This window comes from Acinonyx jubatus, chromosome B2, assembly GCF_027475565.1.
Source record: "Acinonyx jubatus isolate Ajub_Pintada_27869175 chromosome B2, VMU_Ajub_asm_v1.0, whole genome shotgun sequence".
Taxonomy (NCBI): Eukaryota; Metazoa; Chordata; class Mammalia; order Carnivora; family Felidae; genus Acinonyx; species Acinonyx jubatus.
Window position 1 is genome coordinate 64,331,519 of NC_069385.1, and position 14,525 is coordinate 64,346,043.

General features: G+C 37.1%; 1 protein-coding gene across 5 annotated transcripts in view; it reads right to left on the minus strand.

Moving 5' to 3' along the window:
- Positions 1–2,543: 2,543 nt before the first annotated feature.
- The window catches only part of FHL5 (four and a half LIM domains 5), a 41,169-nt gene continuing 29,187 nt past the window's right edge, over positions 2,544–14,525 (minus strand). For all 5 annotated transcript variants that reach the window (XM_053222459.1, XM_027057238.2, XM_027057237.2 and 2 more), the window contains 5 exons: positions 14,184–14,354; positions 13,176–13,350; positions 12,053–12,222; positions 7,872–8,058; positions 2,544–2,777 (listed from right to left, as the gene is read on the minus strand). In XM_053222459.1, coding sequence (XP_053078434.1) covers positions 2,614–2,777; positions 7,872–8,058; positions 12,053–12,222; positions 13,176–13,350; positions 14,184–14,342 — 855 coding nt within the window. In that variant the 5' untranslated portion in view covers positions 14,343–14,354 and the 3' untranslated portion in view covers positions 2,544–2,613. The remainder of the gene's footprint in view (positions 2,778–7,871; positions 8,059–12,052; positions 12,223–13,175; positions 13,351–14,183; positions 14,355–14,525) is intronic.

Genomic DNA, 14,525 nt, shown 5'->3' on the forward strand with positions numbered 1-14,525 from the left:
CAGAATCATTAGTATAATGTTCCTCAAACACTGTCATAATGCTTTTCTCCTCTATTTAAGAGCAGTTAGTAACTTTCTATTGCCTGTTATATCAAATATAAAGCTTTTATGCTAAGAGTTAATATCTGTCTTCATCTGACCTTTTCTCTTTTAGCTATCTCATTTTTCTTGCTCTTTGGCACAGTCTCTCTGCTACTTCCAAGCCATCTGGTTGTTATTAGCACACAGGATTTGCTTCTAACTGCTTTCCTGCCTGTGCAGATGTCACTCCTTGAATCACTGGGTGCCCACTGCTTCCTGAGGCAGTCCGTCCCATCTTTGGATAGGTCAGTTAGAGAGCTTTTCTCTTTACTGACCCCCAAATCAATTACAGTATACAGGATAAGGTTTTCATTTTTATCTTTGTGTGTATGGCAGTCTAACGAGGTCTTCTTTCTTAATTGTTTTGTATATGTACATTATGTCCACAGTGGTGTTGTTTATCAGCTGTGGGGAAAGATCTCTACATCTGGCAATTTTGCATTTCCATACCCTGGTCTACCCACCCACCACCCCAGAACCACAACAGCTCAAACTCTTAACTCTGAGCACAGTATGTGTTTAATACATATGTGATAACGAAGCTTTATTCTATGTATGGAATTATTTATATGTGAAAAATATATACTTAAGTATACGTATCAAAGGATAACAGAATCTCTATCTCAGAAATGATGCTGTGAATTTTAGTTGTACAGATACAATGCAAGCCTGATCATATGCAAGCTCAGCCGACACACAAGGCAAAATGCTGAAACATTACTAATTATTTGACTCAGAAAGCAGTACATTTTGCATGCTTATCTATAATCGGTTATCTTGGCATTGTTACTACAAAACAAAGACAATCATATCTTTCAAATAGCCTTTGTAGCCTGACCTTTTATTAGTGGCTCTAAATTGTTAGCATCTCCAAATGTCCTTGCATTTTAAGCTATTTCAAAAATTGTGTTTCCATAACAATTTTAATGGAATCTCCTGTGAAACGATTTTAATCATTGTAATCAGCCACATCATGTAATTAGATTTTAATCGGGACCTTTAACAGGAATCTGAGAGTAGACACTTATGAAAATGTTATGTCTGTGTGGGTTTCTTCTCCTGACCCCCTTCTACCCCAGCTATATATGTGGCACTATAACAACTGACCATGGAGAAAAAAGTTTGCTTTCCATTTGTCCCACATAATGTGGAAAATATTGCCCAGGAACAGGTAGGTAGGGCCATGATCAGTCGATGTCTAGTAGAAAGATACACATATAGTGATAGGCTTTTCACTAAGGCTGTTGCTTCTCTTGTGGCCGATAAACACTGACTTACTTGTAGAATGGCCGCTAAGGTTGGGAGTGTACCTCTGGGCCATGCAGAAGATTGGAACTCTGGGGCATAGTTGGCATGGGGTGAGGTGGGGATGGCATGGGTGTGGAGGAACAGTGGGGAGGGCTCATCTACAACCCATATTACTCTATTGTACTGCTTTGCAGGTCCTGAATTATCAGGAGTGAATTAATCTTTTTCAGTTCTTATTATTCCTAGATTTTGTTAAAGCCCACTTTTATGTCTTCCCATTAGTCATCTATGTAATTTTGGAAGGCAAAATGCATGAAGCTCAGAGCTAATTATGCATTCTATTATGCCTTTAGATATCTGGATGAAAGTCATGTTCCAACGCTCAATCCCTTCCCTAAAACTCATTTCCATGAGTGATGACTTAATGATCTATTTACTTTAAAGGTTTGCCTTTGGGGACAATGATTTTCCTGGTTAGCTCATTTGAAAGAATAGACTTCTCTTTCATGGAATCTGTAAGTATTTAGAAAAATCATTGGGAGCTTTGAAAATGCAATTGATACAAAATGTGTTGAAACCTATGCTTTGACTATCCCTAGGGAGAGGGGACCCCTTTGTATCCATGCAGAGTATGAGAGCCATAGTGTCCAAATTCTCAATTCCATTTGTTAAGCATGAAACCAACCAGCTGTGGAAGCAGTGTGGATGAGGGCAAATTTGCAGCTTTGCAACTCCAAAGTCAGTGTGTGTGAATAAAAGAATGATAAAATGACACAGTTCTCAAGTAGGATGATTGTTAATCAGTTTTCCCTGATCGGTTTTGTTCTTCCACCATTAATAGCCAAGCTATCATATTATTTATAGCTAGCTATCTAAGAATGCAAACATTAGCCTCATGTATGCCTTTCACTTTGATCTCTTAATTTCTTTTTCCCCCCTGCGGTTTTAAAAACAGCAGTCTTCAGTAATAACATCCATGACTTCTAGGTATAGGTCATATTGTTGGTGACAATAAAGAGATATTTTCTTATGTTTTTAACAGCAGAGTGCAGTATTTTGCAAGGAGAGATGCCTTTGTGAGTTAGGATAGATATATTCATTTCTGTTAGACTATGCTTTTTCTGAGCTTTTATGACACAGTTCAGTCAGAATGTGTGCAAAAACCCTTCTGCTATAAACTCTAATATTGGTAAAATGTAAGTCATAAATGCAACTTCAAGCAAGCTCTGGATTTAGTGAGAACAAAAGCAAGGTGGATTTCAGGTGAGGACAGACTGTCTCCCTCTAGATGTCAGTGTCCATTCCAGAACCACACTTGCGGCAAAAGATTTCCTTGTTCTGGGTCAGGAAGCCTTCCCCCACCAAGGAGACTGAGCACTTCCCACAGTTGAAGCATTCGCTGTGCCACTGCCGGTCTTGAAAACAGATAAACTTGGCACCTTTGAGACCTGTAAAGGAATTGCGGAAAAGAATATTCTTTCAATGAAGAGATTAAGCATTCCATCAGGTACTCTTCTAGGAACTGGAGATAACAGCAATGAGCAAGTCTATGTAGAGGCAAGTAACCTAGAAGAGAATGCTGCCTCCCATGCCCCTGTGTCTATCTGGGAATGTCGCCGTGGGCAAGTTCCCCCTTGAGATCCAGCCTGATTCCCAGTCAAATTTTTCTGTAATCTACACAAGTAGGTAGAATCTGAATATACAAACCAGGTATTTTTGGAAACAGATGAAGATTGCCTAAGACAGATAAGGAAACACAGTAGAATGCCGTGGGAAGAGGGAATGGATTTCGAAGTCAGAGATACCTAAGTATGAATATCTTCTTTCTGCTTTCTTAGAAGCAAAGTGAAGATAAAATAAAATAAATGTATACTTTCTAGCCTAGTGCCTGATGTTTCAATGACTTTTAGTTCTGTTACCTCTATTCCTATGGTCAATTTTGCTTCAGATAAAGTTCCATGGTCATATTGTGGTGTGGGGCACAATTTTCCAAAAGCCCCAAATAGAAAATTTCATCCAGACTATCATGGAGTTAACCTAACATGACAACCTTACTACCTTGCCCAGAGACAACTTTAGCCCAGGCTTGCAACAAAGATCTGTGAATCTGATCACTCTGGCCACTGAGGCCATGCTATCCAATGGTTAGTCTCTAAGAAGTACTTTATCAGCCTCCACCATTTCAATCTGGGTTTCTTTAGCTGTAACATTTCTATGAAAGGTAGAAGAATTTGAGTCTTCAGTGAGAATCTCTTTCTATACCCCGAATATGGATCCAGGTTACAATTTAAAGAATTGATTTTGAGGCGTTGAAAAGGAGAAAAGGTGTAGGGATTGGGAAGGAGTTGGGATGCCTTGGGCCTTTCTTTATTTGCCAAGGTTTTTCCAAGTGATCATAGTGCTATGAACTTCCTGTGATTTGCTCCTTACCCATAGATAGTTCATGTGTTGATTCACATACAGTTTCCAAATACTACATTTGGGGAAGCAAAAAAGGTGAATAAGCATTCTATTTCAGATAAACTCTCCTTAAATATGATAATGAACTTTTATTTTCATACTAGAAGTGTTATTTGATGTCTTTACATATAATTTACTAGTTCATAAATAAATGTACATCAAATTTCTCTACTTTCCTTGATTAAATTTATTGCTCACTTATTTATGATGCTATCATTACTTGCTAATAAGAGTAAATCAGTAATGAACCAATTAATTCCCTGAATGTTATTCAAAACATTAATAAGCTGACTGCAAGAATCATGTTCTATATATGCATGAATCATCTTTGTTCATAAAACTAATTATTACACATCTTGAATTTTGTTGCTCATGAGTTTTTCTTGATTTTATTAGGTAAGCCTGTACAAGTGATAAATGTAGAAATAATTCTAGAATTTTACAAAGAGAGAAATAGAAGTGTCTGGTAGTAGGAATTTAAGAAAGGCCTGACTCAGTATGTGAGATGTTTACAAACTGTTTCAACTTTGGATGCCTTTACTCCCTCAGGTCATGAGGGTCATTTGCAGTAAGGAAGTCCCCCAGGAAATAAGTCTCTGGCACCTGTTTTATTTGGCTTCATTTATTACTGAAGATTTTGTAGAATAAGAGCTAGCATTTGTTGAGCACTTGAAAACGAGTCAGTCACTATTGTTTTTTTTTCTTTAATGTTTATTTCTGAGACAGAGAGAGACAGAGCATGAGTGGGGGAGGGGCAGAGAGAGAGGGAGACACAGAATTGGAAGCAGGCTCCAAGCTCTGAGCTGTCAGCACAGAGCCTGACGCAGGGCTTGAACTCACAGACCGTGAGATCACGACCTGAGCCGAAGTCAGAAGCTCAACCGACTGAGCCACCCAGGTGCCCCACGAGTCAGTCACTATTCTAAGCCCTTTACTTATATTGCTTCACAACTCTGACCTTACTTTATGAAAAGATATTATCATCAACCCTACTTGGCAGAGAAAAATTGATGAACAGAAAGGTTCAAGCACTTGCCCAAATCAGCTAGCTGGTTTATGGCAGATCTGGGATTCAGTCCTAGGCCATCTGGCTTCAGAGCCTATGCTCTTAACTTCACCAGATTAAGTCTGAATTTATCTATTGTAAAGACCATAACCAGGAACATTAACATTCTTTTCTCAAGAAATAACATTTGAAACTCCTTTTACTCAAAATAAACATGGAAGAAGGGTAAGGCGTGATCCTCTTCAACTCCTCATTTGCAAGTAAGGCAAATGAGAACCTCAGTGGTGAGTCACTTACCCATGGCCACACAGTAGTCAGGGCCAGAGGCAAGACCAAGTCTTTACTCCCTAGTCCAGAGCACTTCCCACTACATCAAGCTGCTTCACTTAACCCAGAAACTTTGAAAGGTTAATCCTATCTTAGAGGGCGAGAGAAAAAAAAAGAAAGTTTTGTAGTTATACCTTGGGTTTGTTCAAATGAATTGAATTTATTCTGATGGGATTTAAAAAAATCACATCTGGAGACTCACAGATAGATTTAGTTAATATAAAAAAGTATTTTGAAAAAAATGTATTTTGAAATATTCTAATATAGTTTCTTAGGTTGGCACATTGTTTGCATGAATGTGCAACTTCCAACAGATAAATTTATGGCTGTATAAGAACTCCCTATGGTATGTTAATTCAAATGCTCAATTTTCAAGAAACACTACTTATTGCAAAGCTTATGATTAAGATAATTATCATAAGACTGATTATTCTAAATTAAATACATAATCCTGTATTTGGATTACTTTTGGGTCAAATCTGTGGTTCCTGATCATCCTTATGTTACATGCAGAACAATGTGGGTTTTTTTTGGTCTGAGCCTGAAAGAGCTAGGCTCAGATACTGATGTGAAACAATCCAACAGAAAAAAAAAATCACTTAGATACGTGAATCTGTGATAGATCAGAATTGAAACTCAAGTTCAGGGCTCGTGGTAGGCTCTTTGCAGGTCAGCATTAGCCACTGAGTACGCAGGAAAATTTCAACCCATTTTGAATTATTTAATTTTCTCATTTCCTCATGGAAGTCCTCCCTTTTTTCTGGATAGTTCAAGAAAAGTGTCATGGAATAAATCAAATGCATCCATTGCGCAGTAATCGCAGATTCTACGGAGATTTTTGAGCTCTCAGTACTGATACATTTCTGGAAGCCCCATTTTCTAACCAAAACTGGTGGATATAGTGGCTTAGTCTTTTGACTAAGGGGTTGCCAGATGTGTAGAGGCAGGAGAGCAGAGTGGTTAAGAGTTCAAGCTTTAAAGCCCGATAGTCTGGGATTGCCAATGCAATCCAATGCAAGGACTGGGAAGGTGACATGGCTGAATGATGGGGACAAGGTGTGAGGAACAGAGCAATGGCGCAGCCGCTGAGCCTATGACAGAGACCTGGCAGGGGAATGTGAGGGTAGTCTGCTCATCCCCGGCAGGCTCTTCATTTACTTTTGACCACAGAGAGGAGTTTTACATGAGTTGTTTCCAAACATGTGCAGGCCAAACAAAACACACCTGCCAGCCAGATATAGCCATGAACTGTGTGAGATTCTGGAAAACATGGTGCCCTGTGCAGGCAAACAGGACTTGTCTGTTTGTCTGGGTAACTCTCTCCTTCCCCTTGTAAGTCAGTGAAAACCTGCCAAGCTGGGTTTGCAGTGAAACACTTTTTTTTTTCTTTGAAGAGTTAACTTTTATTTTGTGATATATTTGAAGATGGAGGAGGAGGAAAAGGATAAAATAATCTTTAATACTGTGTTACACAAACTGAACTAAAAGAAATGAAATATGATCTAAGAATACAAGGAATGGGGAAGAGAAGTACAGTTCTGCCACATTATTAGGTGACTATAAATGCCTAAACGAAAAGCTTCTGGTTTTCTCAGGTTATGCCAACTTCAAATTTTACTATAGGATTAGCATTCTTCAGAAGTATCTCTGAGGAAAATATAATGCACTATTTTACCTTGAAAAATCTATGTAATTGGATCAATTTATCATTTGTGATATTTTCAAATCATGTCACATGTGTTCTGTTCTTTCATCAGAATGCTATCTTGTTTTATTTCATCTATTCATAATTGAAATGTCTCACAAGTGAATAGAGAGAGAACAGAATGATACACTTGTTAGAAGCATCTTAAAATGAAGTTTAATTAATTCCTGACCTTGGCTACCCTAATTATTACAGCTTCAGATTTGTACAATCCTTGCATTTAATTAAAACCTTTTCTATTTTAGCGTTCCTTTGCCCTTGTTGGAAATTAAGTAGGATTTGTATTTATAAGTATCCCTTCCTCCCATTCAAATCTTTAAATGTCAGGCCTCCTTGTGAAGTTCTTCTCTGAGCTCTCAGCGTATCCTGTTCTCCTCTTTCCCTGAACTATTACTTAAAGTCATTACCATTATGTTTATTTATTTATTTTTAAAATATTTATTTTTGAGAGAGAGAGAGAGAGAGAGAGAGAGAGAGAGAGATAGGGAGTGAGTAGGGGAGAGGCAGAGAGAGGGAGACAGAGTATCCAAAGCAGGCTCTGTGCTGACAGCAGAGAGCCTGATGCTTGAACTCACTAACCAGGGCTCGAAGGCACTAACTTTGAGATCATAATCTGAACCGAAGTCAGATGCTTAACTGACTGAGCCACCCAGGTGCTCCTCCATAAGGTTTAGTATTAATTACCCTCTATAGAACATATAGAACTAATTACGCTATACATTTGTCTTGAGGGGTCTGTGTAATGTTTCTATTTATATATGGATACCCATGTGTGTGTATCTCAAAAAGAAACATAAGGGAAAGATTATATATATATATATATATATATATATATATATATATATATATATATATATAAAAGATAATATATATAAGGGAAGGATTATATGTATATGGGAAAGATTATATATATATATATATATATATATATATATATATATAAGATTATATATATATTTTACTTGCCTTTTCTAAATTAACTATAAAGCATCTACATAGCCACAGCTGTCCCATTAACAGACCATATTAAACTGAAGAACTCACCAGTAATGGGTTTGGTGCAGGCTTCACACCTTTTGGCATAAAGATGGTTGTAGCAGTCCACACAAAATGGATAATCATCTCTGGACATAAACTCCTCTTCACAGAGCTCTTTCCTACAGCCACTGCATAGAAAACACTCTTTATGCCATGGCTGGTCACGAAATGTTATCCCACCTGAAGTCACCACCTGCCAAAGGACCACAAAGGAGGCAGTGACCATGGACGCTATTACAGTTCAGACCTGTCATGATCCTCTTCTGTGCCCATGAGTGTACTTTGGGTTACTCCATCCCCTTGTGTCAGGATGTCCTTTCCCTGTGGTTTTTTTTTTTTTTGAATCAATATGAGAATCAAAAGGCTATAAGGATTAAGTAGAACTGGCAAAAAAAAAAATATATATATATATATATATATCCTAATTTTTCTCCTATTGTGGAATAGAAAAGAATTAGGGCCATAACAGACTCAGGAAAATGAAAAAGAAGTAGAGCCCCGATTCCTTTTCTCATCTTTAACTTTCATGTTGGTCTTCAAAGGTCTACCATTAGAACGAAGATATTTTCTATACCATGTTCGTACTTCCATGTCTAGCTTTAAAGGATATTGAAAAAAGCTACTTTTCCCTGAAACCTTTCTTCCCGCAGAAGCAACCCTGACTATTATTGATAAGCACCATCATCCACTAACAATGACTAATATTTCTGAAGTGTGTTTTCAGTCCTTAGTCCTGTGCTAAGGGATGGCCTTTTCTTATGTTCCTAACATCCCGATATAACCAACACTCTTATTTTTTCCTCCTTTAAAAGGTGAGAAACTATTGAGGGTTACAGTGGTCAGGTCACTGGTCAGTTCACACAACTAGCATGCAAACCTAAACTGACTCCATAGCCTGTATACTTAACCAGTAATATAATATTGAGACAAGGTTACTTTCCACTAATGGCAGTTGGTCCTTGCTGAATTAATGAATAAACACCAAAGGGAAAAACATTTGGATAGCAGTTCCAGTATTATCTCTAGTACAAATGGGGTGCTGTGGCAACTGCGTGGGTTTTCAGCTTTAGAACTCTAAGTAATGAACACAGCTTGTATGTTGAACCTTAATGTGTGATGTGCTAGGGTTGTGTCAGAGAAGCTTATTATTCCTCCATAACACACACACACACACACACACACACACACACGTGTGTGTGTGTGTGTGTGTGTGTGTGTATGTATATATATCCCCATGGATTAAACTGGCTTATATAAGTCTTTTTAATCCACGAATAGTACTTTTTAAAAGGCTGAGATATCTTTATTTAGAATCAGATGGGTAAATATTGAACAACTCTTCTTGGATAGCAGTTTTGTAGTCCTAGCATCTTTCGAATCCATGGCTATTGAGCTCCTGGAGTAGCTGTGGAAACTGGAATGTGCTCATGTGGTATCTGAGATGATTCCTGTGATCGTTGTATCCAAATTCACTAGATATAGAAAATGTGGAACCTATGCAAAGCCATCTCATTGCTGAAAAAATTTAAAAATGTTGTCTATGACACAAGCTTTTGAAAAGATTATTCTAGGGGTGCCTGGGTGGCTCAGTCGGTTAAGCGTCCAACTTCGGCTCAGGTCATGATCTCGCTGTTTGTGAGTTCGAGCCCCGTGTCGGGCTCTATGCTGACAGCTCAGAGCCTGGAGCCTGCTTCAGATTCTGTCTCCCTCTCTCTCTGCCCCTCCCCTGCTCACACTCTGTCTCTCTCTTTCAATATTAAATAAAGGTTAAAAAATATTTAAAAAAAAGATTATGCTAAAGATATTTTTAAGCCTTACAACAAATCTCTTAAAAATTAAAGGTATTTAATAGAAAAGTTATTTTTCCTAAAGGAAAAAAATGTATACTATTCTAAATAAGTAAATGGGAAACATAATGGCATGTGTGAACTGAAGCAATTTAAAATACCCCCTACGGATTTCAAATGCCTTACCGCAGGCACAGCAGAACTGAAGATTCCTTTCATTTGTTCAGTCAAATTATTAGCAGGCAATGCTTAAAAGACTCAACACTTGAAAAATGTATTCACAGCAAAATAAAACTTGATATATAGACCAAAGACTATTTAATTAGGAAGAAGAAACTCTGGAACATTAAAAATAGTTTGCTTGTGATTATGTTCCTTTTGAAGAGGCACGCGGGCTAAGATGAAGTCTAACATCTAGGTTTGGTGTTTGCCACTGATTGATCCCAGGATTTGGAACAAGTTTCTTCTCTGGCAAAGTCGACGCAGTATTGGTTTTGTGCTCAGTAGACAAGAGCCAATGAATCACAGGACACTCTGGGAAGCTCGAGGAGTTTGAATTTAAAGCACTTGTAGTTTGAGGTTACTTGTTTTTGGTAGAAAACAAGTTTTAGTTTCACAAAATAAAATCTATGAAAAAAGTTCTAAGGGCCTGATTTTTAAGTATTTTTTGCCTATTTTGTTTGTGTTATATTTGGTCTCTGGTTTGAGTTGAAACAAATTGTTTTTCTTCAGCTTGGGTCATCTTGATCAGAAACATTTATATCCAGCTTTCCTTGAATGGCTTGTGGTTTTAAAAATTAAATAGAAAACAATCTGGCATGTTGTGGTCTGTCTACTACCCAATATAAATATTTCACAAAGTTTTCATGACTTCAGATCATGTCCTAAATATAGGACAGGCTCCTATAACCTGGGAAATGCCAGTGCTTTACTCTCTAATAGTACTTAGCACTGATGTACTGGAGAAATTCCCCCTCTGAATCTTTATAGCATTGAAAGAAAGTTTATATTGCATTCCCAATAAATGGTTTTGAGGTAATTCCAACAGGTTGCACTAATATTTCAGTTTCAGCTTAAGTATTTAAGAAAAATGACCTGAACATGGCCAATTTATTGTCCCTCAAAACAGTGAGATCAACCTACCATTTTATTCCAAGAATCTGTTTCTAAAATGCTTGCCATTGACCCTGGTGAGTCTTCTGAGTTTCATATATCGCAGGTTCATAGCATCTGAGGGTTGCTTATAAAGCCATTTTTAAAGTCAGTGTTTCTGGTAGAGTGAAGGGAGTCTCTGGGTTTAAGATGGTTTTACATTATGTTACTATCAATTGTAATTTCGGCCATCATTATAGTATAATCAAGATTATAATCCAATTATTATAATTTAGGAGTTTATTGATGCCTCTGCAAATGCAGTACTTGTATTTTAAACATATGTAGAAAGTTACTGTGTGCATATGTTCCCATAGAAAGAGGTAATGAGACTTCTAGCTGTCCAGATGCAATTATACAAATAGTCTTGAGATCTGCCAAAGCAGCTCATAGATCAAAAATGTTTAGACAACACTGCATGCTCATCACAATTTATAGTGTTATTTTAAACTTATGATGTCTCATGGATCAAGGATTTCTTCAAGTACATCAATATCTATTTTATGAAATACAAACAGGTTTTATCAAAGTGATAGAGAGGAGTGACTTTTTCACATAAAAAAAGAATTGGAGAAAGTTTACTTGAAAAGCTTGACTTTTTTTCTTATTGGAAGATATGTTTTCAATGGGTTTCCAAGTCAAAAGGCTGTAAATGACACTCTGGAACTGGAAGCAAAGGAAACCACTTGCCACCCTTATTCCTTTTTCTGTCTGTATGTCTAATGAATTTCTCTAGTGGTCTTGTCACTCTCTTGAGTCTACCTGTCTACTCATTAGAAATATAAAAGCTTCAAGCCAAGAAGACATTTGTGTTGCTGGGACATAATGTGAGAAGTTAAACATTCTGTTTAAATTGGTTCCCTTAATGATTCTGTGAGACAAATTCATATTCCTCTGAAAGGAAAGGGATCAAAAATTATTTTCTAAGAAGTATCTTGTATTCAACAAGAGATGTGTGTCCTCTACCAAAATACATGAAATCTTACGTAACAGCAGCAAATGGAATTGGAATATCTATAGCTTTTGGAACTAAAGTCATGTTCTGGGTAGAATTTTATGATGATAAAAATAGGTGGCCATCTTCACTGTGGCAGGCAGTGTGCTCTTGGACATGCTGGAATTTAAAAGTAACATGAATGTGTAAAGACAGACATAACATGATAGTATCAGTTCATTCCAAATATAGAATGAAGTTAAAAAGCAATGGTCCGGAAGGATCCACAAGCTTCATCCCCTGTAGATAATTACCTTCTTACAAAAGCTGCAGTAGTGAGCAAACTCCTTCTCAAAACACGGTACACAGTAATTGCCACTCTCTTTGGAAATCAAAGGTTTAGTTCCTATTGGCTGTCGGCAATGCTCACACACAAAGCAGGTTTCATGCCAGTAGTTTCCCTTAAATTCCATTTTGCGGGAACCTGTACCCCACAAATAAGAACCTGTTAGTACAAATGAAACATCATTTTTTTAAGTAATGATATGTCAAGTTATTTAGAATATATATTTTAACGTTAAGATGATAAGCTAATTGTCTTTATAGAAAAATAGTGTTTTGTTGGTTTCTAAAACATTTATCTAAAAAAGAAAAAAAAAGGTAGAGTTCAGCCATGATGATGATGAATCGCTCTTTTACTGAAAACTCTTATGCTGTGTAAGCTACAATTTTGAGATTTGAAAGTACAACTAGTAGAGACTCTGAAAGGCTGCATGTGGGTTAGATAGATTGGGCCATAATTATCAGTATTGGGATATTAGGAATGCCTGGGGCACCAACTCTCAGGATGGATGTTGTGCAGTTATGGTCTTCTAGAAACTCTTTTGAATTCATAATAAGAAAATGAGAGAGAACCGTGTTGTTATGCTGATGTCCAGAGGGATTTAGTAGAGAATCAAAACAGCAAAAGAGCTTGCCTGAAAGTATAATCATGTACATGAATCCTTGTCTTCCCTAGAAGGAATAAAGATGACTGACCCTCAAACTATATTTTGTCCTGCTACAAAATGATGGTTGGCTCCATTCTCCTATGATGGATTATGCTTCCTGATGCCATTGTTTATGCCTAGGAACCGCTGCTTAATGCACTGTTAAGTGTTATTGGTTTAGATTTCATCTTTATGGCTCAGATTGTGGTTGAAAATGCCTGTATGAATTAACTTTACAAAAATACATAGAATGCTGTATTTTACCCATTCAAAACAGAACAAAATGGTCTTTTTATTTCTGAAATACACTAAGTGAAATCAAGAGATAGCAAGATAGATGTCTTTCTCAAAAGTAGGGTTTTCTTAGCTACTATACTCTTCCTATACTTGGGCATAATTCAAAGTGTTACAGCTTCCGTTAGAGACCTGAACTCCCTTGTGATCTCACCAGGCATGATGGTCTTCTTGCAGTGGAAGCACTTGGAGGAGCACTCGTTAGAATAACATTCTGAGCACAGCAGTCGCTCATCCTTGGCAGCAAAAGGCTTTTCCACCAGAGAGTGATTGCATTTGGCGCAACTGAAGCATTGTTCATGCCAGTGTCGGCCTTTGTAACAAAGATCCTTCGAGACAGTAAATACGAGTTAATTAAATGTGCTTGTGACAAAACAGGTCATTTTATAAGACTAAACTGAACACTCCTGGGACTCTGGTACCAGAAGTTTGTGCTGGTAGCTTGAGGAAAAGTTGTCATTGATAGTATTACCCATAGAGAGGAGACTCTCTGGGACAATTAAGAGCTAGAGCCTGGGCTTTCTTAGTTGGTCAGTAGAGACAGATGGAAAATAAGTGAACTTTTTCCTATTTTTTTCAAATTTCCTCTCACTCCTTTTCATAAGCTATAAGAGGGGCTTTTCATGGAATGATTCTTATTTTTACGTTGTGATATCCTATTATTGTCTGAGATTAAACAAAATGCCAACACCACAACAAAGACAAAAAAGAAAAAGGAAAAAAATACAATAATGTGCATTGTGAGAGGAATGGACCGTGTCAGGGCACAATGGACTTAGTGGAGATGAGGCTGATTTGAAGTCAGAAGATATAGATTTTTGAAACTTTAAATTTTCAATTATTTATGTATTTATTCATTTATACTCTTGTCATTCCAGAAATAAATCAACATTTTAGCTGTGTAGCTTTGGGCAAATAACTGAACCTCTTTAATCTTTAGCATCTTAAACTATCTTCTAAGATCACTGTGAAGATTAAAGTATATGTCATATTTCATAGTGCTGAGCATAGTATCTGGCGACCGATGGTAACTTTGAAGATGCTTATACCCAGCAATAGAGCAATGTGGTATTAATAGTCAGTACTAAAGGAAACAAGGCATTCCAAAGCATTTGTCTGCTTGTTTGCATGCAATAATTCTGGGAATTGAAGTGAGACCTACCTTGGAATCTGATTCAATTGGTTCTTTGCATTCCTCACAATAGTTAGAAAAAATACGATCGTAACAGGAAACACAGTATGGATTGTCATTCTTCAGTATGTACTTCTTCCCAAGAAGTGATGCTGCACAGTATTGACAATCGAATTGACCAGTTGTCATTTTGGTTCAGTCCTGTGAATAAGAAAATGATTCATGTTCATAAAAACAATTTTTTTTCTAAGATAAATTATAAAGCCTCAATAGGAGTCAAGCACTTGAATGAATTTGTGTCTTACACAAAACAAACAAACAAACAAACAAACAAAACCCCACCAATTAGGAAAATATGCTGTAGTCATGATG